At 49.9% G+C, this 23,131-nt stretch overlaps 1 protein-coding gene across 1 annotated transcript in view; it reads right to left on the bottom strand.

The window, feature by feature from the left end:
• The window catches only part of LOC311158025 (gamma-aminobutyric acid receptor subunit alpha-3-like), a gene marked incomplete at its 5' end in the record, with an annotated part of 61,488 nt that extends 41,984 nt beyond the window's left edge, over positions 1-19,504 (bottom strand). The window contains 2 exons of the mRNA XM_084213131.1: positions 14,611-14,736; positions 19,416-19,504. Of these exons, the coding sequence (XP_084069257.1) occupies positions 14,611-14,736; positions 19,416-19,504 (215 nt within the window). The remainder of the gene's footprint in view (positions 1-14,610; positions 14,737-19,415) is intronic.
• Between the last annotated feature and the right edge of the window lie 3,627 nt (positions 19,505-23,131).

Raw genomic sequence — 23,131 nt, 5'->3', positions numbered from 1 at the left:
TTCAGCAATGCCAATAGAGTGTGCAAATAAACTTATTTAATTCACACTGCCCTGCACTGGTCAATTTAGCATTTCCCCTGGGCTCACCCTGTGCCACCTCTGCCACGCACTGAGAAAGAAAGAAAAAGGAAAGAAAGAATTACATTTTATTTTGCCAGGTGCAAATAACTCCTCCTGGATTTGCTGCCCAGACTTGCAGGGGAGAATGGAGTCTCCAAAGCACAAGATAAACCCCCAAACACTCTCTGTGCTCCCCCAGGACATCCCCTCTCACCTGCCTTCCCCTGCTTCCCAGGAAAAGTCCCTGGCTGCCCAGTGGGGCCAGCAAGCTCTGCCAGCAGAGGATTCATGCCCACGTGGCAAGATGGGCTTAGTTGTGCATTCAGGTTCCTGTTTTATCCCCAGGTGAGCAGAACAATTTCGGAGGAAATTCCATTTTGGCTCTAAATCTCTCTCTCCCCAGCACTGTTCAGACACCAGCATTGCCTGTCCCAAGGACAGGAAGGCTTTTTTATCACAGTTACTCACAAAAATTCAACAACTGATAGGGAATTGTCAGTCCTGCCCACTACATGAATTATGATATGCTGCATGGTACTCTGATACTCCCATCAGAGACAGGCAGAGGGCAGATGCCTCCAGATGTATGTAATTTTTAATTTCCTTTGCTGGGGAAAATGTTTTCTTGTTTTAGTGATGTATGTTCAAAGCGTTCCAGTTCCCATGGCAACTCTCTGCTTCCACTGGAGATGTCATTTTTCATGCCATCCCTTCAGAATTCGACATCTCCTCGCAGAAGTTTTGAAGAAATGTCTCTCTTAAATATATATTTATTAGAGACAGTGCCCGAGAGTGTGTTTTATTGACACGTTTCTTAGGTGACTCAGCCTACAGAGGAGAAAGCTGTCTCCAGAAATATGCTGCCTGCCAATCTGCCTTTTCTCAGCTTCTGTTTTCAACCACAACTCTCCCTCACTTTTTCTGCCATGCAGTTATTTGCCAGCACCTACTCCCTTTTATTTTTTTTAAATTCCTTTCTGTTCCCATCACTCTTGTCCATGCCCAGCATCTGCTCCCCCCTGTTTTTTTCCTTTAATTCCTTTCTGTTCCCATCCCTCTTGTCCGTGCCCAGCTCCCCAGCAAAGCAAGCACAGCAGGGGAGTGCCCAACTGTGTCAGAAGTGTCTGTGCCTATTCCCTGCTGCCACATTTGCACGTAGAGAAAACCCCAAAGTGCTGCAGAACAGAGACTGCACAAGCCTCTTTGTGCTGGAGGTGCAGCAGCAGGAGCTCCCTGCCCCTGGATGCTCTCCCTGTGCCATCTGGCTGGAGCCCTTTGGGTGCCACGTGCCCCTTGGGAAGGGCTGAGGGCATTGAGGCGCTCATCCTGCTCCTCAGTGCTGCATGGGGCTGCCATCCTGGCTGGGGAAAGGATTTGTGCCCCAGGTTTACCTGGTGCCACTTGGGCAGCAGTTTCAGCGGCTCACGGTGTTGCGGTGCCTCTCTGTGCCCCACAGCTGTGGGGCTGAGGGGTGCTGAGATGGAGCCACCTCCCTGCCCGACCCACCCCAGCCTTCCCTGTCCCACCAGGGCACGCTGCCTGCCCCTAACCATCACCCCAAAACCCTGCACCCCTGGCTCTGCAAACCCTGCAGAGCACAGGAGCTGTAACATCCCTCCCACAGCAGCTCCCAGAGGTTTTTCACCAGACCCTGGCAGAGAGTTTCCATTCCAGGCTGCAAGGAGCTCCCAGCTCTGCTGCCCGCTGGGACAGGGGAGCCCCCAGTTCCTGCAGGGCTGCTCAGGTGCCCTCAGTGAGCAGGATCCCATCCCAGGAAGCCTCACTTGGCCCACGATCAGCATCTCCCAGCAGCTCCTCGGAAAGAGGCGGCGGCAGCGCCGCGAGGATCCCGGCGGGACACCGCGCTGGAGAGCCTTAATAGAGCTGTAACCTTACAGCTCCAAATTGCCTTCCTGCAGGAGGCAAATCCGAGCCAGGAAATTGGTAGGAGCTGAGCAGATCTGGAGGCTGATGGAGCTAATCCCAGGCATGTTTAAATGCAAAGGCCCAGGGAGCCTCACTCAAAGCCGGCGCGAGCGCTGGAGCTCGCTGCTGGGTTTAATTCTCAGGTGCAGCCTGCTCCGAGGGGTGGGAAAAGCAGGGATAATCAGGGAAAATCAGAACGCTGGGAGCAAATATCACACACCAGCTTCAAGGTCAGGACCTCAGCAAAACCATGCACCAGCCAAACAGCAGCTCCTGTTCACCCCATTTTAGAAACCACATGGATAAACATTGCTGTGGTCCCTTGGAGGAGTTTAGAAACCTTTTCTTAGCCCAGCCTGGAGCAGGGACACACAGGCTCAGGGGACACTTCTTGCTGACTCCAGACTTCACATTAATTGTCCCGTCCCACCAGCCATTAATCAAACGTCTTCCACTTGCATTTTTATTGAAAATCAATTTAATAAAGTAGGTGGGAGTCCGCACGCTTCCATAACATCAGATAAATATTCATGGGCGCTTACACTGCTTTAGCTAAATGAGTTTTTTAAATTTAACTGGTGCAATTTCCTTGTTCCTTAATATATGGCTTGGCTTGCCCTTGTTCAGGAACAGAGATGAGGTGGGACTGGCTCACTCACAGACACACCAAGGAAAACTGCTCTGGAGCCAGCACCTTTGGGCAAGGATTATGTCATCAGTAATTGGAAATACCAGTGCTGGGGTCAGCATCACCCAGAGCAAATCCCCAGAGCTGAGGTGGAATTCCAAAGGGCCACTTGGAGTTGAAAACTCATTTTCCACCACTGAGAGCATGGCCCCCATTTTTTCCTCGGCAGGTGTGCCCTTTGATTTCCACTTTCCCCTCGCTGTTTAAGCAGCCATTGTGCTCCAGCAGCTAAAGCTAATGAAAATCCTTGGAAAATGCACCCCCCTGATGGTTACTGAAGGAGGTTAAAAGGCTTCCAGCTACCCAAACACACCACGCACCAGGGAAAGAACAGAAACACACCCACGCAGGATTTGAGAGTCCTTGGAGAAGGGATGAGCACCACGATCAGCATCACTGAGACAATCTCCACCTGCAGCCCTGGGGAGGGCAGGTCAAGCCCAAGCAAGGCTCCTTGCTGCAGCCCTCCTTCCCAAAGGCAGTTGTCAGAGCCAGATGGAAAAAAGAAAAAGCCTGACACATTAATCAAATTTAGGAGACAGGCAGGACTCAGACAGTCCCTATCAGTGAGAGATTTCACAGCATCCAACTGCTCTTTGTTAACTGGAGCAGTGAGGAGCTGCAGCTCCCAAAAAGCAGCAATGCAGGGCAATTCAGCCACTGCCAGGATTCTTGTCGTGTTATCCCAGTGATAGATACCCTTCTCTTGAAAGGCAGTGCTTCAGAAATCCAGCACAGCATCACTTTGCCTTTGTTATTCATGCAAACTGACTTGTTTTCATCCTTACAGCCCCGACCTAATTCCCCGTGCACACGCTCCCTACAGCGGCTCAGAGCCCCGGACAGGATTTGCTTTCTCGGTGCTTTGGTGACATGAAGGTTGTGACTGGCCCTGCAGACAGGCACTGAGAGCCTGAGCCCTGGCACAGGAGGGCACGGAGAGCCCTCCCAGAGTCACAATTCCCGTGCTCCAGCTCTAGGGCGTGGGTGGTGTGAGCACAAACGGGATCCATCGAGTGCCACCATCGTGGTTTTCCCTTCATCCCCAGCAGCTACAGATGCAGCAGAGGTGGGCAATCCTCGCTTTGTGATGTCACTAGAGGCTCGTGGCTCAGATCCTCCCAAAACACAGCAGGGCCAGCTCTCCTGCAAGCCTCCCAGAGCACTGTTTTCCCTGATTTCCCTGCTATTAAGACAGCAGCCCTGCCCTGGAGAGATCAGCCTCGCAGGAGACAAACTGCCTGTCAGCAAACAGCACTAAATACAGGGTATCATACTCCACAGATGGTGGCATGCTTTTAGTGTTTTCTCTCTTGGATGCAGGTCACACCACTAATGTCATCTCCAAACACCGAAATCCTACATGTGAAAAGGTAAAGCTTAATTGCCTTGAACAGCAACTCTTGTATTGACTCCAACATAAGGCCCATAAATATTAATACAGCTATATTTAGCCTCTTTCAATTATACATACAAAATTGAACATCTTTCTGGGAACAAATCAGTCCAGATAGGGCTTGGATTTTTTTCCTTTTCCCTTTTTAATGCGTTCTGCATCAAAATAATAATAATTTCAATTGAGCCAAAGCTTTAAAAAACCCAAAACAACAAAGCCAGTAGATAGAGGCAAAGTCTTAAAGATATTTTTCTGGCTCAACCAACTCACTGGACAGGTGTTCAAAGGCACTTGCATACTCCTAACCTCAGCCTTGCCCCACCTGGTTCCCATTTATTTGTTGACTCAGTCCTTTTGTTGGAGGGCAGCAAATGGGCCCCACTGAAAGTATGTCCCTAGAATGAAACCCAGGGGGGCTGCTGGGACAGGGATGCTCCAGGCAGGTCCCATCCAAGCATGGCCATGCCCACACAAAGCCTTCTGCAGTTAAAGACCTTCTCCTTTGTATAAAAATCACATCCTCCTTACTGATTTGCAGATTAATTATACATTGCTTCCTTTGCCAAAGTGGACTTAATGGTATTGACACGACATGACAAAGAGGAGCTATCAGAAAGCTTCTCTCATAACCATGGCCAGATTGATTAGGGAAGAAGAAAGGAGATTTCATGCTTTTGTTTTTTAACCCTTCCTCATGAAAGCAGACAAGGCCCTTTTCTAGGAAAAGGTGTTTTCAAACTCAGGTAAGACCAGGTGCATCTTGCCAAAGGAAAGAGCTCTCATCTTTCATGCACAAGAGCCTGGAATTCAATTCCCACATGTGCACAGACCCTTCACAGAAAACACAACTTGGGGGGGGGAGGAGGGAACCCCACAGAGTTTGCATTTTTTGCAGGACAGTGGCCACAGCTGGCTAAAGTGACATCCACATGATGAGATAAGAAATCAGATGAGTAAGAATGAATGAAGGACAGCAAAAACAAAAACCTGGACAAAAAACTTCCTCAACAAGAGCTCTGAAGGATGCAGCAAGACCTGTGCAGGGCGAATGGCTGTGCTTTGGGGGGTTTGTTATGGTCCTCAGACCCTTTCCTCAGCAAAGTTTCTCGTATCACAGCTGATCTTTCCAAACCAGAGCTGTCTGAAGTGGCTTTTGAGATGTCAAAACAGCATCCTGGCTTTTCAGACACAATTTATTTCGCTCCAGTCACGAGTTGTTCCATCCACTGACTCAGCCTGAACTTTTGTCATCAATAGGATTTTCCAGCAGGTTGGGAGAGGGGGAAAAAAAATAAAAAAATCATATGCTTCTTCTATGCCTGTTGTTCTCAGCACTTTGGTTCGAATTATATCCTTCCAGAAGGTAAAGAGAACGGGGTGTCCTTTCCTCACAATGCAAATTGCAGATTAAAATCCCTCTCTAGGCTATACTCTGTGCCTATAATTGTCAGTACTCCACAAGAACTCTTTTTTTCTTTTTAATAATCATTAGCTGCACATCCTTCAGAGGCACATTTTTAAAGTTCAGTTACAAGTTAGTAGACAAAGAAATATTACAGGAAATTCCTGCCCAACCAGGTGAGAGTTTTGCCACTTATTGCAACAGGGTATTTCCCTCTGACTTTTAATAGTCTGTGCTTAAGGGACCCTGCACAGTTTAGCCTCACAGCCTTGCAGCACTCCCCAGAGACCCATGCTTCTTCCACCCTCACAAACACTCCAGTATTTTTATTTAATCAAACAATAACCTTTAAATAAATGGAACAGCATTTAGAAGCTAACAGGTCTCAAGCAGCATTAATCCCCCCTCCACAGGGGGCTCAGATAGATGTGATTTGATTGCTTCTTCCAGGTGGATCAGGGCTGAAATTCACCACCAACACAATCAATGACGTTGCCTCATCAGACATAAACAATACCTATATATTACTACATGAACTGCTGCAAACATTTTATCCTCTAGCTCATCAAATAAAATAGCTGCCGTTTCCTCAGTATTTGACCAGTTCTTTCCCCACCACCTTCCCAGAACAAACCAATTAAAGTTGTTTTTAAACTCCATAACATCCAATAAAACAATCTTATTTCTCAATCCATATCAAAGCCCCATTATAAATCCTTTACATGGGCCTGAACAAATGGAAATTCTAATAAAGGAGAAGCTGCCATAGTCCAACAGATCAATAAAGACATCCTCACAAGCAGTTTATAGCCATCTATAACATCATCTACTAATGTTCTTAAACCCATCTAACACATGTTCAACATGCTGAAACATCAGCTATCGCCTTCCAGAGTCATTATAAACAAACACCATCATCCCATCTCTGACACATGCACAGCTCCCCCTCGGGCAGGGAGCAGCTGCCCGACGCTCCCACTGCTTCACTGCAGGTGGCTGAGCCAGCACTGCAGCTCTGAAATACTCCAGTACATATTACTGGGGCAAAAAACCCCCTCCAGGTGGCTTTCCTTTCCTAGAAATATTTCCTGCCCCCTGGGGAAGATCTTCTTGCCTACATGTGTGGGTGCAGGGCAGGGGGAGCATCTCCTGGCTGGAAACACGCAGCCAGGGAAGGCAACAGCTAATAAAGGCACCCACAGGAGCAGGAGAAACACTTCTCACAAACCACAGCCCCACAGCCCAGGGGCTTGGCTGGGCTAAAATAGGCACCCACAGGAGCAGGAGAAACACTTCTCCTTCTCACAAACCACAGCCCCACAGCCCAGGGGCTTGGCTGGGCTGCCCTGGAGAGCCCAGAAGGATGCACACAAAGCTGGTGATGGACTTTGGCCACAAAACTGACCCTGCAGAGGGTGGCAGGCACAGACCTGGCGTGGTGATGCCCTTACAGCTCTGCCAGATGCCCCCAAAGCACCAGTGCTGACCCAAAGCCAGGTGTTTCACACCAAAAGCAATCCATCTCCTTTCACAGCAGATTCCCCACCCCTCCCTGGTTCTTGTGACACCCCTGAAGCTTTGATACAGGCTTGTTGCCCTCAGCACATTCATAACTTATTTAAGAGAAGACTTCCACCCTTAGGCACAGCTGTCAGGGCCGTGCTCCTCGCCTGCCTTCTGATGTGTGCAAGGCTTTTCACACACAGCTGTGCACCAGGGGTTTCAACAGCAACACCACCAGGAATTCTGGGCCAGAGAGGAGAGCACCAGGGTCTGCAAATCCACAGCAAAGCTGCCTTTGGAGAGCTGCCCTCGAGGGGAAGACAACCTTTCTTTAATTTTTTCAGAGACAGATCTTGACTTCAGAAGTTTGACGAGCAGAGCAGGGTCCCCGTTGCCCAGGAAGGTAAACAGAAAGAAATGCTGTTCAGGCAATGCCTCAGCTTCAAATTAAAACTCATCAAGGAAGCTCAGACAGAGACAAAAATCTGAGATAAGACATGGATTTTGGCTTTTTTTTTTTTTTCCTAAGAAAGGAGCAAATTCCTCCCTGGAGTAATCAATACAAAGCATGAAGTCAGATCAGAGAGAAGAGATGAGAAGTTGGGAGAAGTGGAACATTAAGACAGAAAAATAGACTAAACACAGACTTGAAACCCTAGAAATCGTAATAAACAACAGAGGACAACTCTGTTTGTCATCTCATTTTTCTCTCACACAAACACTAGGTTTAGATAATGTTTCTGAGGCAGCTTCATCACACACAGGTGAAAAACCTATCCACAAGTGAAAAGGTCAATTTCAACATTTCATCCAGATTTTAGGAAATAAAAGTTCCATAAACTTCAATCTGGACAATTTAACAATTTTTACCACTGTTATAGGTTAATGTCACTGCAAACAGATTTCTCCTTGGATCCTGCCAGGCAGATAAGGTCTTGCTATTTCATTTTGGAGAGCACTGTACTTTCAAGAGAAGGCAGTTCTGTAATTTAATTATTCTATTTCAGCCCCTCTGCCTTAGTGCTCCCACAGTAACAGACAAACCCTCACCTGCAGGAGGTCAGGCCAAAATGACAGACGCACTGAGGTGTAGCACACCAAGCATCTCCTGGGAATGTCTCAACCTAAAGGGAGCTGCTCTGAACCCAGATCCAAACCCTGTTGGCCATCAGCACTTGAATTAGTGAAATGCAGGTGGAGGCAGGGATACAGATGTTCCTCAGGAGCCATCCTGCCAAACTACACCATCATTAAAAGAGCAGGAAGAGACATTGCACCACAGAAAGAGGAAACCAGAGAAACCCCAACTGAGGTGCCCTTTGCTGACAAAATAATCATGGAAATACAACAACAGGATAAATATTAACAGCTGGTTATAGATCAAAACCATTGGCAAGGCAGAACTGACAGCTTAAGGACAGAGAAAAGGCACCACAGGCCAGGTGGGCACCCCTGATCTGAGTCCTGGTGTAAGCAGCAGACCCTGGCTGCACCAAGTCCTGCTGGAGCCCAGCGTGGGCTGGGAGGTGCTGACACCAAAGAGCAGCACAGTGGAGAAGAGGAAGAGGAGCCTGGGCTGCTTTCACCCTCTGGATAGACCCAGTTGGGAGGGTAAAAACTGGGCCTCCCCTCTGCCTGGATGGGACCACCCCAGGGACAAGGAGTGGGTGCCAGCCCTGTCCCCAAGGAAGAAGGAACCTTGGGTGAAGGGCCTTGCTCTGCCTGGGGAATTGTGCTGCTTTAATCCAGGTGTCTGTGTTTGCTGGTCCTGCTAAACCCCATGGACACTTCAGGAGGCTCCCAAAGCTCAGCTGTCCAGGAGCCTCTGGTGCAGAGCTGGCCTGGCAGGATGCTGAGCAGCCACCACCCCCTCAGCAGGGCTGAGCTGGTCAGGGACTCCAGGGAGGCTTCAGGGAAACACCGCGAGTTACCTTGTCAGTCATGCTGCATCCAGGAGGGATAACACTCATTGATCCCAGCCTGGCTGCTTAACATGGTACAAATTGCTTTTTAATTGCAAGTGGAGAAACTGGCTTATCTAGGATGTTTACAACTCATCTTTCAGAAAACTGAGCAGCCTACTATCTTCTCCTCTTCCTTGGGGCAAAATCTTTTCCTCCTGGCATGCCCTGGAAAAGCCCAGCAGTTTTCTGGAATGCTTCCCAACCACTCAATACAGAGAGTTTGTCCAGATGCCCTTTGGGTTCCTCAGCCTTACCCCAAATGTACCTCAGGCACACCCCTGGCCCTGTGGAACAGCCAGTCTCTGCCTGAGCTGGAAAAACCCCTTTTGCTTTGCAAACAGCTGTGGGAAGGTCCCACATGCCTCCTCCTCCAGCAGTAATAGCCCTACACTGCCAAAGCATCTTTAAAGCACTCTTGAGGCTGTGAGGAAGGAAATGCCTGGAAATGTCCCCTCCTGGCCCTGCCCAGGCATTCCCAGCATGGCTCTGTTTCAGCTGCAGCACAAGGGGCCCAAATGCCATCAATTAGGAACTAAGGTAGAGGGGGTTCAGCTGTCCAGGGAGCACCACTGACCCTGGAACCCCCAACCTCTGCTCTCCCTCATGGTCACTGTGCTGGACACCACGGTGGCCCTGTGAGGTCTGCAAGGACACACAGGGTGGTTTTGGACATCTGTCATTCACAAAGAATCTCTTGTGGTCCCTTCATCTGCATCCCACTACTTGAGCAGCTCTTCTTTTTGGGCACAGGACATCTCAGTCTTGGCCAGGCAGTTCCACCTCCTTCTCCTGGCCACATCTCCCCTCTCCTGCTCTTGGGAGCCCCAGGGAAGCTCCAGGTGCATAAAGGAGGCTCTGCAGGGAGCCCAGCAAGGAGAACCTGAGAGCTGGAGACAGACACTTCCCTCCTCAGCCCCTGCAGGCTGGGCAGAGGATCTGTGTGACTTCACAGAGGACCTGTGTGACTTCAGAGAGGACCTGTGTGACTTCACAGAGGACCTGTGTGACTTCACAGAGGACCTGTGTGACTTCACTGAGGACCTGTGTGACTTCACAGAGGACCTGTGTGACTTCACTGAGGACCTGTGTGACTTCACAGAGGACCTGTGTGACTTCACAGCCCCAGAGCAGGAGCAGAGGCCCATGCTGCCCACAGAAGCTCTCTCAGGACATTTTCTGATCCTGCAAGGCTGGCCATGACAGCAGATGTCTCCATTCCCTCAGGGTCCATCCCTGTCCTCTCCTGAGTTAATACCCAATCTGCCCCCTGTTCTCCCAGGGGAAACACAGCCCTTGTGCTGACACTCCTTCCTCTCCTGCCCCACGCTGAGCCCTAGAAGAGGTTCTGTTTATGCAGCTGCCCCTTCCCCAAGCCCAGACCGTCTTTCTGTGGTCATGAGGCCAAAGAAAAGACTCTGCTCTGTTCCTAAGAGGAATCCAGCCCTGGCTCAGCTGGCAGAGCCAGGGAGAAACCTCCTGCCAGGCACTGTGACACAAATGGTCCTGTCCCCAGTGCTGCAGGGGTCACTGGAGAAGAAGGGGTCTGACAGCCACCTTCCCCTGCCTTTCTTCTTCTGAAGAAGTGTGCTCCCAAATCTGCCCCTTGCCTCAGGACAGCACAGACTCCTGGCTGGCCTGGATGTGTCCTGTTTGGGGCAGGGGCAGCAGGCAGGGCCATGCTCACCTGGAGCCTGGCTCTGCAGCAGCAGCAGGCACTCCTGAGCAGCCTCAGCACTCGCTTCAACTCCTGTCTCTGCAGCATCCTGGCAGCAAGAGGAGCTCTGGCATGGCAGCTATTAGAGTGGGTGGCAGCAGATGGTGAAAGCAGAGGGGATAAGAAAATAAATACAAAGAGGCTATCTTGAGGGGAGAAGTCACCACATTAACACTCTGTTGCTTACACAGTGTCTTCTCCCAAAGTCTAAACAAACACTGCTCAGCTCCTGGTGCACAGGGAGCTGAAGGAGGGGACAGGGCTGAGCACACACAGCACTGCAGAGCTCTGAGAGGTGCTGCAGCCCCAAACCCTGCCCAGCCCTCCGTGTCCCAAATGTCTGCAGGGCCATCTCAGCCAGAACAGGAAAACAAGCCAGGCAAAGAGCCTGCATGTCCTGCTTCACACAGGTTTACACCAAATTTAGGGAACTCCATCCTTCCAGCAGCCTGGTGTGGGCACAAGAGCACCACATCTGCCCTTTCCATGGGCTGCAGGGTACGGATGCTCTTGCCTGACATCTTCAGAAAAGCAATGGAAAACATTCCCAAGGGAAATGGGGAGACTACAGGGACTGCCCAGTGCTGTCTCACAGGAAAACCAATGTTCCTTGTCCATGGCCCAGTCCCACTGCAGCACAGCTGCTCATGGGGAGCAAGGAAATCCACAAATTTTCCAGCCCTCACACAGCCTTGGACAGCAGGAGCCCACCTCTTGCTGACTGCCACCCCAGGCTCTTTCATTAACCCCAAACTCTGGAGTCTGCAGCAGGACCATTTCTGTTTCTCTGGCCACCAGCAGCAGTGGGAGAGGTCTTTTTCTCTAGTTCTCCTCCTGAGAGACCTCCAAGGCTTCAGCCTTAGGAAAAACAACCAAAAACTGGGGGGAGCCTGGCTCACCAGGCTGCTCCACACACAGAGGACAACTCACTGCCAGTCAAGAGCCCCCAAAACCTGCAGCCCTCATCACCACCTCCCACCTGGGTCTGCCAGAGTGCCTCAAGTCTCTGTCATTCACAAAGAATCTCTTGTGGTCCCTTCATCGGCATCCCACTACTTGAGCATCTCTTCTTTTTGGGCACAGGACATCTCAGCCTTGGCCAGGCAGTTCCACCTCCTTCTCCTGGCCACATCTCCCCTCTCCTGCTCTTGGGAGCCCCAGGGAAGCTCCAGGTGCATAAAGGAGGCTCTGCAGGGAGCCCCAGCAAGGAGGTGAAAGCAGTTCTTAAACACTCAAGGGCTGGCTCAGGCAAAGGCAATTTATTATGTTAAACACGTTATTAAAGGATCTAAAGCAACAGAGCAAAGATGTTCCAAGAAAGGTTTGAACTTCCCCAGCAAGGGGCTCTTGGGACTCCTCTTGTTAATACTGAGCAGCCTTGTCTGCAGCTGAGCCTACAGTGAGCATAAATGCCCCTCAGTCCCCGTGCAGAACTCGTTTCACTTAAATCAATACAGCCATCGGGGAGACTTGAGGAAGCAAAGCTATTAGTGGGACCACAGTTAATTCTGGGGGAAAGAAACAAGCAACAAAAGCAATAAAACTGACTGATTGCTTATGCAGACACTGTAACCCTTTCCTGCCTGGGTCCTGCAGCACAGCAGAGGGGAGGATGCTCGCTGGAAAAGCCCTTCCTGCCCAGGGTTGTCTCAAAGGGCAGATGCAGGGCACAGGGCTGTGGCACAGAGCTGCACAGGGGGCTGGGAGGAGGCAGGGCTGCTCTGGGGAAGGAAAGAACCATTCCAGGAGACCCCATCAGCATGCAAGAGCTCAGGAAAGCAGCTCCTGGCAGCAGGACTGCAGAAAATGGGACAGCATGTGGTGGCTCCAGCTCTGGGTGGGAATCACCACCAGCAGCACAGCTTTGGTGAGCAGGAGAGCTCAGAGCAGTGCAGGGACATCCCCTCACATGCCCAGGGACACTCAGCTGTCAGCACCTGAGAGGGGCCACCTCTGCCACAGCAACAGCCCACCAGGAAACCAGCCAGGCCCACAGCTCCCTAATCTCACATCTCTCTTCCCCACACATCTCCCTGTTTCTTCTGCCCCCTTAGATCATGCTGACTAGCTGTAGGAATTAGGTGGGAAGGTTTTTCCTTGGTTTTTCTTTCTGAGGCACCTCAGACAAGTGCAGGAGTTTGCAGAGAGGTTCTGCAGCAGCAGCAATGTTGGCAGCAGTGCTGGAGGAGGCAGCAGGGCCTGGGTGAGTGCCCGGTGCCCAGAGCAGCACGGGGGGAGAGCTTGCCAGGTGACAGCTGCATAGGAAATAACTGAGAAGATGTGGAGATAGAGGCTCTGTAGCAAAGCAGACTGACTAAAATCAACACCAAGATGAGCTGAAGGTTCTGCAAGCTGGTGGTAAAGAGCCACAGAATGGTTCAGGTGGGGAAAGGTCACCAAGTCCAACTGTGCAGCCAGCAGCACCACCATGTTCAGCACTAACCCATGTGCTCAGGTGCCACACCAACACTTTCAGGGATGCTGGCTCTACCATTTCCCAGAAAGCTTTTTCCAATGCTTTACAACCCCTTCTGTGAAAAGTTTTTCCTTACATCTGATCTAAACCTCCCCTGGTGCAACTTGAGGCCATCTCCTCTTGTCCTGTCATTCGTTTCCTTGGAGAACAGACTGACCCACACCTGGCTCCAACCTTCTTTCAGGGAGCTGTAGAAAGTGAGAATGCCCCCCCTTTTCTCCAGGCTGGGCTCTCCCAGCTGCTCCTCATCAGAGTTGTGTCCAGACCTTTTCTCTGGACACGCTCTGGCCCCTCAATGAATGCATCAGCATTTCTGCAAGGGAATTTGTTTTTTCCTGCCTCTAAAATAGCAGGAATAGGTTCACCCACAGCTGCTCCATCTGCAGGCCTGTCCTTGCACTGTCACAGGCCACCACAGCACCCTGGGACTCACACCTCTCAGCCCACGAGATACCCAACAGCCAAACTGTAGCCCCACATTTCTCTTCACAGAGAAAAACAATGCGCAATTCTTCCCAAGAATATTTCTGGGGTTCACAATCTCTGAACCTCAGAGAATGGAAACACAATTCTTATCATTTGCTGTGCCTTGTGCCAAAGTAGAATGCAACATGGAGATTGTTTACCCACAGTGATGGTGTTTTGTTTCCTTGGCCTGTCAGGGCCAGGTGTGTGTGCAGACTGTTGGGGGACAGTCACGAGATTCTGTGCAGTGTGTGCAGAGTTGGGTGCTTGGCAGGTTCAGTTTAGATGTAATGTAATACAGTGTAATATATAGTATGTTGTATACTATCTACTATAGTAATATATATAGTATATAGTATACTATATACTATAGTATAGTATATGATATGGTATACTATATTCTATACTATGTAGTATAGAATAATATAATATAATGAAGTCATTAATTAGCCTTTTGATAGTAACCATCTGAAATGAAACCAATGTGTTCGGTACAGGTGTCACTGGATAATTAAATATCAAAAGCCAAGTAGAGGTAGAAATAACTTCTGAGAAGACATCATGGGAAAATAAAGGATCAAAAAAGACAGCATTGATAGGCAGGAAAATTTTGCTATAGCCTTCATTAGGATCAAAATTCTACCCTCACCACTAAATCCCAGGAATTATAACTCTTTTCTTGATTTTCTATCTCTTGATCAGGGTCCCTCCTCGTAACATGAAAACTCAGCCTGAAGTTTGGGAGAGGAAGAGGGTGGGACCTGTGAGGAAGCCAACTTTTACCCAGCGCCTTCAGCACTGCACTGCCCTTCTTGGTCCATACTTTTTGATAAGATGGAGCCGCATGAATCATTCTCTCCCCTCCTCGGGGGTTGCCTGCACATTCTCTACCAAGCAGCCCCAAAAACGGGGAAACAGCCCCAAAGTGAGCCTGGCACTGAACCTCCTGCCCTCCTGGCAGTGCCAGAGCCGTTCCAAAGCTGCCTGTCCCCGCTGAGGGCTGCAGCAAGCACCACTGACCTCCGAGGCCAGGCCGCAGGCGGTTGTCGTAGCCGTCCAGGAGCCTGTCCAGGATGCGTGTGAAAATGGTGATGTTGTCCTTGCTGTCATCCACCACGTCTGAGACGTGCTTCTGAGAGAGCCTGGCACGGGGAGAGGGGGGAAAAAAACAGGAGAGAGGGTTAGAGGGGAGATCTAAGGGTTAGAGGGGAGATCTACACTGTGCGTGCTCCCAGTGCTGCGGGGAGGGAAGGGCCTGAAGGGCAGGGTGGGAATCAGGTTTTGGTAAATTCCTGTGTTTGCAGGATCATCACAGGGCATTTCTGATCAGCTTCAGCTCCCCTCTGTCCCCACAGAGCTCCTCACTGTCCCCTCCCCTCTTTCCTGCAAACACAGGAATTTACCAAAGCCTGAGTCCCCATCCTGCCCTTCAGGCCTCCTCCCTTCCCAGCCACAGGGAGGGAAGGGCCTGAAGGGCAGGGTGGGACTCAGGCTTTGGTAAATTCCTGTGTTTGCAGGAGTCACCACAGGGCATGGGCCTGAAGGGCAGGATGGGACTCAGGTTTTGGTAAATTCACGTTTGCACACACCACAGGGCATTTCTGATCAACTTCAGCTCCCCTCTGTCCCCACAGAGCTCCTCATTGTCCCCATCCCACCTTTCCCAGAGCTACAGGGAGGGAAGGGCCTGAAGGGCAGGATGGGACTCAGGCTTTGGTAAATTCCTGTGATGCAGGATTCACCACAGGGCATGGGCAGGATGGGCAATATGGGACTCAGGTTTTGGTAAATTCCTGTGTTTGCACACACCACAAGGCATTTCTGATCATCTTCAGCTCCCCTCTGTCCTCACAGAGCTCCTCACTGTCCCCACAGAGCTCCTCACTCTCCCCTTCCCTTCTTTCCCAGCTACAGGAAGGGAAGGGCTTGGAGGGCAGGATGAGACTCAGGTTTTGGTAAATTCCTGTGTTTGCACACACCACAGGGCATTTCTGATCAGCTCCCCTATGTCCCCACAGAGCTCCTCACTGTCCCCTCCCCACCTTTCCCAGCTCAGATCCACCATGGTGGGATCCACCACTGTACCACGGGGAGTGGATTAGGAGCTCTGTTTTAACAGGAATGCCCCAGCATCCCTTGCCTGCCCCTAAAAATGGGCATTTTCTGAGCAGAGGCTGTGGGAACTGAGTTATTGAAGTGCCACTATCTCCTTACAGGCAGCATGGAAGAAGTGACACCAGGTATTTGGCAGATTGAGCCATTTCAAAGATCTCTGCCCCAGGGAAGAGGGGAGACAGAAAAATAAGAATTCAGTAAACAGGCTTAAAGCCTCATCATTAAAACACTTAGTGAACCATCCCTGCAGTTTGCTGAACTTTCCCTGCTTATAAAAACAAATGAGCTTCCACATTCCCATCTCTGCTCAACACAAGAAGCCTGGAAGCCCCCAAACAAGATGATTTCCTCAGAACACATTCTGCCCCAGGTGGAATAAAACAAGGAGTAAATTCCTCTAAAAAAGCACATCTCGCTGAACAAAATCTTCAATGCGGTTTTGCAAACACAAGGGGCTCAAGTAATACATTTGCATTTTGTGTCTCCCTTTCAATCAACAGAAAAGGAGATTGTGAGTCCTTCTGGAACCACCTGCCTCTAAAAGAGATTTCAGATGGCACAGAGCAGCAGTGCTGTGGCTTCAAGCACAGCTTTCCCCAGCAGAAATAGCTGTTAGCACCAAAACAAATGGAAAGGCAGAAGATTAAGTAACAGAAAACAAAAAGGAAAAATCTATAGAGATGAGAAGTTTTCAAGGAAGATGGAAGAGGAAATAACAGAGAGACAAATGAGGCAAAAAGAAAGATTAAGAGGCACAAACAGGCAGTGAGGTGGCTGAGGAAGCCCAGCCAGGCAGGGCAAAAAAGGCAGCTGAAGCAGAGGGATGCTCAGCAGCAGCTACAGGAGCCCCTCAGGAGCAGGGAAGCTCTGACTGGCAAATTGGCACTAAATGGAGAGGTGAAAAACTGGGGAGCACTGGCCAGAGGAAGATCATGAATGCCACAGACCAGAGGGAGTAGAAATGCAAGTCATGGTTCCAGTTACTAAGGACAGCACCTGTGACCATCAGAAATGTCATGCTGGGGGAAGAAAAGCCCCCAGATTGTCACTTTCTAACACTTCTGCCTCTTTCCTTCCCACCCCAGCCTTATGCCCTTTGATGTGTGGCAGCCACTGCTTTCAGCACGCATCATGAAATAACTGGGGATAAAAATAATGAAACCAAAAAAAACTACAGAAAAAGGAATATTATTTAAGGAGTTCAAAGCTTAATCCTGCTGCATCCCATCTGGTCAGACTGGCTACCCCTGACACTGCTGGTGCACCTGTAAATACACTGTCAATGTCAGTAAGGTGGCAAGTACCAAAGCTGGCTTGGAGCTCTCTACCAAAGTGTTCACCCAACAGAAAAGCCAGATTCTGTAAGACAAAAGAAGTGCAAGGAGTATTTCCTAGCAAAAGAGGAAAAATTGAGAGCAGGGTATGGGTACTTCTGGAGTCAGGCTGAATCAATACTATTTAGAATGCTGCAGTTAATTGAAATATTCCCTTTTGGGCAATTCTGACATTAATTTTCATTGGTTTCATTGACCAAACACTCTGGGAAATTTCCTTTCAAGTGCCTGAGGTCTGCTTCTCCAGGGGCACATCCCACCTCACCCAGGACCACTTGGCCTCTGGTTTTTAGCAAAGCAACACCTGGAGGAGCAGTGAAGCCAGGAAGTTGAGCCTCCAGGAACACAAGGAGGGTAACAGTGTGCTAAAATTCCAGTTGGCATAGGGTGAGGCATGGTTGGGATAACACCTGATCCAGCCCTAATGCAACCTGCCACGTCCAAACATCAAAACATGTCTGGCATTACAAACTGCATCACAGCCTCCAAGATTTCCAGCTGAATCCAAATGCTGGCTTTGGCTTTTCATCTGGACTTGAACTCCCTGCAGGTAAGAAGAGTTTTGAGAAATTTAACAAATGCCTGCAGTAATTAGTGGGGTTTCAATTGTACCAGCTTTCAATAGATGTCATGGTTAAAAGCAATCTGTCCCAGTCTCTGCTGATGAGTATATAACCATCTATAACTTATGAATAGCTAGCATGCTCATGAAAAGCTCATTCATTAATGTTTTATAAGCTATCTTTAAAAATTACCCATAATATAAAGAGCTAGAGGATGGATTTTTGTGAAGGAACTCCTGGCGGAGGCTCAGCGGTGATGGGAAAAATGAGTTTACAAATTTCAAAGCTGTTTTACTTAGCCTGACATTTGAGGGTTTGACTTCAATGTGAGCAGTGTGGGATTCACTTGGGAGGCACTGGGGGAAGAGCAGCGTAGGCAGGACAAGGGAAGGTGCAGGCAGGGGAGAGCCAGCAGCACCTCTGCCTGGCACCTGATTTGGGCTAATAATTCCTTTGCCAGGAAAGCTCTGGGCTGCCTCACCTCACCTTAACATAAAGCTAAAGCTGCCCTTTAGCAAGGCATAAAGGGACGGCAAAGAGATGTGCGGGATCAAGGTTTTAAAATAATTAAAATCCTCTAGGCAGGAAGGACGGAGGTTTACAGCAAATTTAATTAGGATAGGCTTGAGGAAAAGTCATTACCTTGCCACCTGTGCACAGGCTCTCTGGGGAGCTGTGCCACATCAGCACAGGGGTGCCCTCACACCCAATTTGGGAAGCAAATCCTCCTGGGGACCAGTACTGTGAGAGCAATCCCAGTGTGGCAGGTGGTGAGGGAGCAGCAGCCCCTTGAATACAGGGTGGGGAGGAAAAGGCAGCAGTGAGGAGGGCAGAGCTGCAGGCACAGGGCATGGGGGCAGCCCCCACAGGCATTGTGGGGATGGGGTGAGAGGCTAGGGCTGACTGTGCCCGTGCAGGGCCAGCACTCAGAGGGCAGGGCAAGCTGCAAAGTCAAATCCAGGCAGACAAAGCAGAACAGGGCGGGAGGGGCAGCACCAACATCTTTTCATGCACGAAGATCCTTGATCCCTTCTGGACTTGTAACTCAGCAGACAGCATTTCAGTGTCCATACCTGGCACTCTAAAGGCTTTTCTAAATGTTTTATAGAAATCATGTATTATTTGCATTTCTCTCCCTCTGTGCAGAGCTCCTCCCTCCCCACATCTCCATCCTCCTTCCTCGAAGGGCTCCCTGAGCTCACCCAGCAAGGGTTCTGGTGGGATGACAGGCTTTCATCCCCTCCAGACAGTTTCCAGAGGCTGGAAAGGTGAGGCTGGCAGCAGCACTCTCCTTGCCAGGACAGCCAGAGCACACCCAGGCACAGGAGAGCAGCCAGAGTGGCAGAGAACCCCAGTGCTGCAGAAGGTCAGGTGTGCTGCCTGTGGGTCATTACACCATTAACAGCCAAACAGATGAAGCAGATTGATTTTCTGCTCTTTAAAATAGTATTAAAATATTAAATGGGGTGGGGGAAATCTCTCTTCCAGGTTAAAACTCAGGCAAGCAGAGTCCTTGCCCAGAATGAATTGTGAAGAGGCCAAATCTGAAAATAGGTTTTGTTGCAAAAAATTGGTGACAACTGATCTCAGAGAGAGCACCTCAAATAACGCCAGTGTCAGCCACGTCAGGGACTGAACAGCCCCTGGGTGGAAGACATGGGGATGGGGACATGGGGAGGATGGTCAAACACAGCAGAGACCCTTTAGTACTTTGCCCTGGACTGCTTCATACACATCCTGACCCCGGGATATTTAAGTTCAGTAAGAGGACTGCAGCCTTGGCCAAGAGCTCAGCACTCACCACCTTACCCAGCATCAGCAGGGAGAGCCAGGAGCAGGACCAGGACTCCAAGGCTGAGGAGGGAGAAGGGCCCCATTCCCAGGAGCCTCAGTGCCATGGTGGCAGCGTGCAGCCACTGCAAAACGAGCCTCCAAACCTGCCAGGGAGGGACAGAGGGGAATGAGAGGAGAGAAAAGAGGTTTCAGTTACTAGGGAAAAGCAAACAGTTCAGTTTTTCATGTTGGGCAGCAGTCAGTATTCCTGGGGCCCTGCATTTGAGATTTCAGGAAACCCTCAGGAACCAAAGGCAGCATCGTGGGCTGGAGCACTGCTGGCCCTGGGCAAGCTGCATCATGGCAGAGCCAAGCAGGCACACACCTTAAAACCTCACCCCACCCTCCCAGCAGATCCTGCAGCTGCCCAGTGCTTCAGCAGCAAGTGCAAAGCTCACTCACAACCACCCTGGCTCTTCCTCCACCTCACCCTGCAGGCACAGTCACAAGCTGCCCCTTGCAGCAGTCCCCAGCTCACCTGCTACCTCTGCCACTCGGTGACATCCACACAGCAGAACCACTTGGGAAGTCTCAAGACCCATTTTTTTTCCCCAACATCTTTTTCTAGACAGTTAAACCCTCGTTTAATTCTGGTAATGACACTGCCAGGAATTATTATTAAGTTTGACCACCGAGGCCCAAGGTGGTGGGAGCGCTCGACGATGCTACACTTAGTGTGCTCAGAGTTTTCATTAATGCTCAGTTTTACTTTTATTGTGATGTTATTGCACATTTAACTGCCTTCTCCTTTTATGTATCTCATTATGTTGATGCACCTTGGAGCAGCACTGCCAAGCAACAGCCTGGATAAATACAGCTTGTCGTGACATCTCCTCCTCACAACGCTCCCTGTCTGGCACCCAGGGGGCTCAGCCAGGCACAGGCAGCCCCACTCTGAGCCCCCAGAGCCAGCAGTGAAGGCTCCAGTCAATCACAGCAGGCAGAAACCAGGGCAAGGTGCTGGTGCCAGCCAAATGTGACCTCTGGGTTTCTCCACCCCATGCTGCAGAGCCTCAGGCAGCTCCCTCCAGCACTGAAGGAGGTGCTGGTTGCACAGCCAAAGCCCAGCAGATGGATGGCAATTCTGGCCCAGGATGAAGGGGCAGAGGAACTATCTGGTGCTGCCAAGGAGCAAGGGTTCTGCACAGCAATGTGGGAGAGGAGACCTCCCAGCAGAAATCCCTCCTGTGCAGAGGGCTCAGCCCAGCAGCATGGAAACACCTGGAGAGCACACATGTCCTCAGTGTGCACCTGGAGAAGAGGCACAAGGCCAGGCTGGCTGGTGTGTTTTATCACATTTCTGCATTTAACTGGTCTCCCCACAGCAATGAGGCCCTACAGTCTCCCTGGAGGCTGTGCCTGATCCTTGTTTTTCAGCTCTAGGAGCACACGAGCTGCCAGGCAGGCAGAAGGTAAGAGCCAGACACCACCAGTCCTTGCTACCCACCTCAGCTTTTGTTCTGGCAAGATACTCACTAACAGCAGGCACAAGGGGAAAAAAAACCCAACCAACCAACCCAGCATTTGGCCCCAGTTACCTTTACCTTCCTCCCCATCAGTCACATAAAATCCTTGCAGAAATGAATGCACAGATTCATTTAGGCACAGCGTGCTCAGGCTTTTCAAATCAGGATTCCACCTGAATGCCCCGTAGGGAAGCTCCTCCTCTGGCATGGACACACCCATGGCTCTGGTGAGAAAGGCTCTGATTTGGGAGGCCTCCTCTGGCTCTCCCCACTTTCCAGCTGAGAAGGGACACAGAGACTCGGAAATTCAAGTATTTGCTGATGAAGCACAAATTAACTGGCTGAACATCTGTTCTGTGGGAAACTCCAACGTTTTGGGGAGACTTCGTTCCAAATCATGACAAGGACAGATAAAATGTTGATTTTTCTTACAAGTCAAATTCAGAACTTCTTCAATAAGCAGCTTCTCAACAGATTTCCTTTCAACTTTTCCCTTTCATTTCATTTCAACTTGCATATTATACAATAGTATTTAATTGATTTTTTTTTCCTAAGGCAATTTCAAATACTAGCCAAAAGCAAACAAAAAGTTATTAAAAAATAAAAGAACCGTTGCTGTCTGTCCTCTCCCCTCCCCAAAACACCACTGCAAATTTTCACTGAAATCAACATTTTCCCATTCAACTGCTGATTTCAAAAAATGCTTTGTTTGGGCAGAATTTGCACAGCCAGCAGACTTTGACCAGGGATCCCCACACAAATGAGAACACTTTGGATTTGCAGCAGGTGCCTCCTGGCTCTGTGGCTCCTGTAGAACATTTGGGACCATCTTTATCAGATTTGGTGAAACCATGCATGGGGCAGATAATGCACCAACAGTGGAAAAGTGAAGCTAAAAAAAAAAAACAGTACCAGAAAATGGAGGAACAAGGTAATTTGGAGGGTCAGGAACAATGACAAAATCCAGAACACCTTCCACGTGGGTGGGTCCTGTCTGTGCCAAGAAGCTCTTAACAACTCCATTTTCACCAAACCTTGTTCATGGAGTTTTCCTTCAATATTTTACAGAGATGAAGGTTCATTTTCTACTCTGCATAGTTCTGATGAGGAAGATGCTAGCCAAGGACAACAGAGGTGCTCAAATTAAATCAAATTTGTGCTTAAGTCTCATTTGAAGCATCAGAACCAGCTCTACCCACCTGCACTGGAGCAAAATCTGTTTTCACTACTTGCCCAAGCAGACATTTTGCCAGTGACATCCCAGTTTGTTCACACTGAGAATGTCCCCAAAATGGGGCTTTGCTATGGCTGCACTCAGGGACTGGGGGAGGACAGCACAGCATGGAGAGCAGCTTGGAACTGTTTCCTACCACTTTCCTTTGGTCCATGCTTTGTGTTTTTCTTGGGAAGCTGGACAGAAGAGCCTGCGGGGCTCTGTGGCTACTTCACACTTGGAGATGGATTGAGAAGCAGAGCCAGCCCTGCTCATCACCCTGCTGCCATGCAGGAAAGTGTTGGGGAATACAAGGAGGATTTGCAGAGGAGGGGATTTCAGCATTCAGACAGTTCAGGGGATCACACACAGCCCCTACAGCCAGATCCTGGTGTGGTTCCCGTGGCACAGCAGCTCTCAGCATCACTTCTCCCTTTTCCTGGGGCTCCTGCAAGCTCAGCCACAGGCACACACGAGAATCCAATTGGTGCAACAGCTACTGGCCACACAGCCTCCCTAATAAAATCAGTTTGTAAAACAACTCTCCAGGTTTCAAAAGCCCAGTAACTGAGCTCCTCAGATTTTAGCACACAAGAGTAGCTCTTGGAGAGGGTGCTGATGGCAGAGCAGGCAAAGGGGTCCCTCTGAGCACAGGGAAGGGATGGGAACACCCACGAGAGTGCCTCAGGAACAGCAGCCCTGGAGCTCCTCCAGCCGTGCTGGGGCTGTCCCCGTGCTAGGCTATTCAGCTGTCACTTCCCACTCAGGAAAGCTCTGAATCAGCCAACGCCTTGATCTGAATACCTGCAGGGATCCCTGATCCTCGGGAAGGGGAGGGAGGATGCAGGCAACGTGCATTTAACTGCATGGAACCAAGCGAGGGTTTGGGAACGTTAATTGGCTGTTAACAGCCCCACAGAAGGAAAAAAACCCAAATCTCTTACTAGGACTTGCTGAAGGGAAAACTGCACAGTGTCCATGAAGAAAAAAGTGCAGAATACCAACATTTTCAA

Source organism: Fringilla coelebs, assembly GCF_963513975.1.
Source record: "Fringilla coelebs genome assembly, chromosome: 11".
NCBI classification, from domain to species: domain Eukaryota; kingdom Metazoa; phylum Chordata; class Aves; order Passeriformes; family Fringillidae; genus Fringilla; species Fringilla coelebs.
Note: the sequence above shows the minus strand (reverse complement) of the source record. Positions and strands in the feature narration are given on the sequence as shown.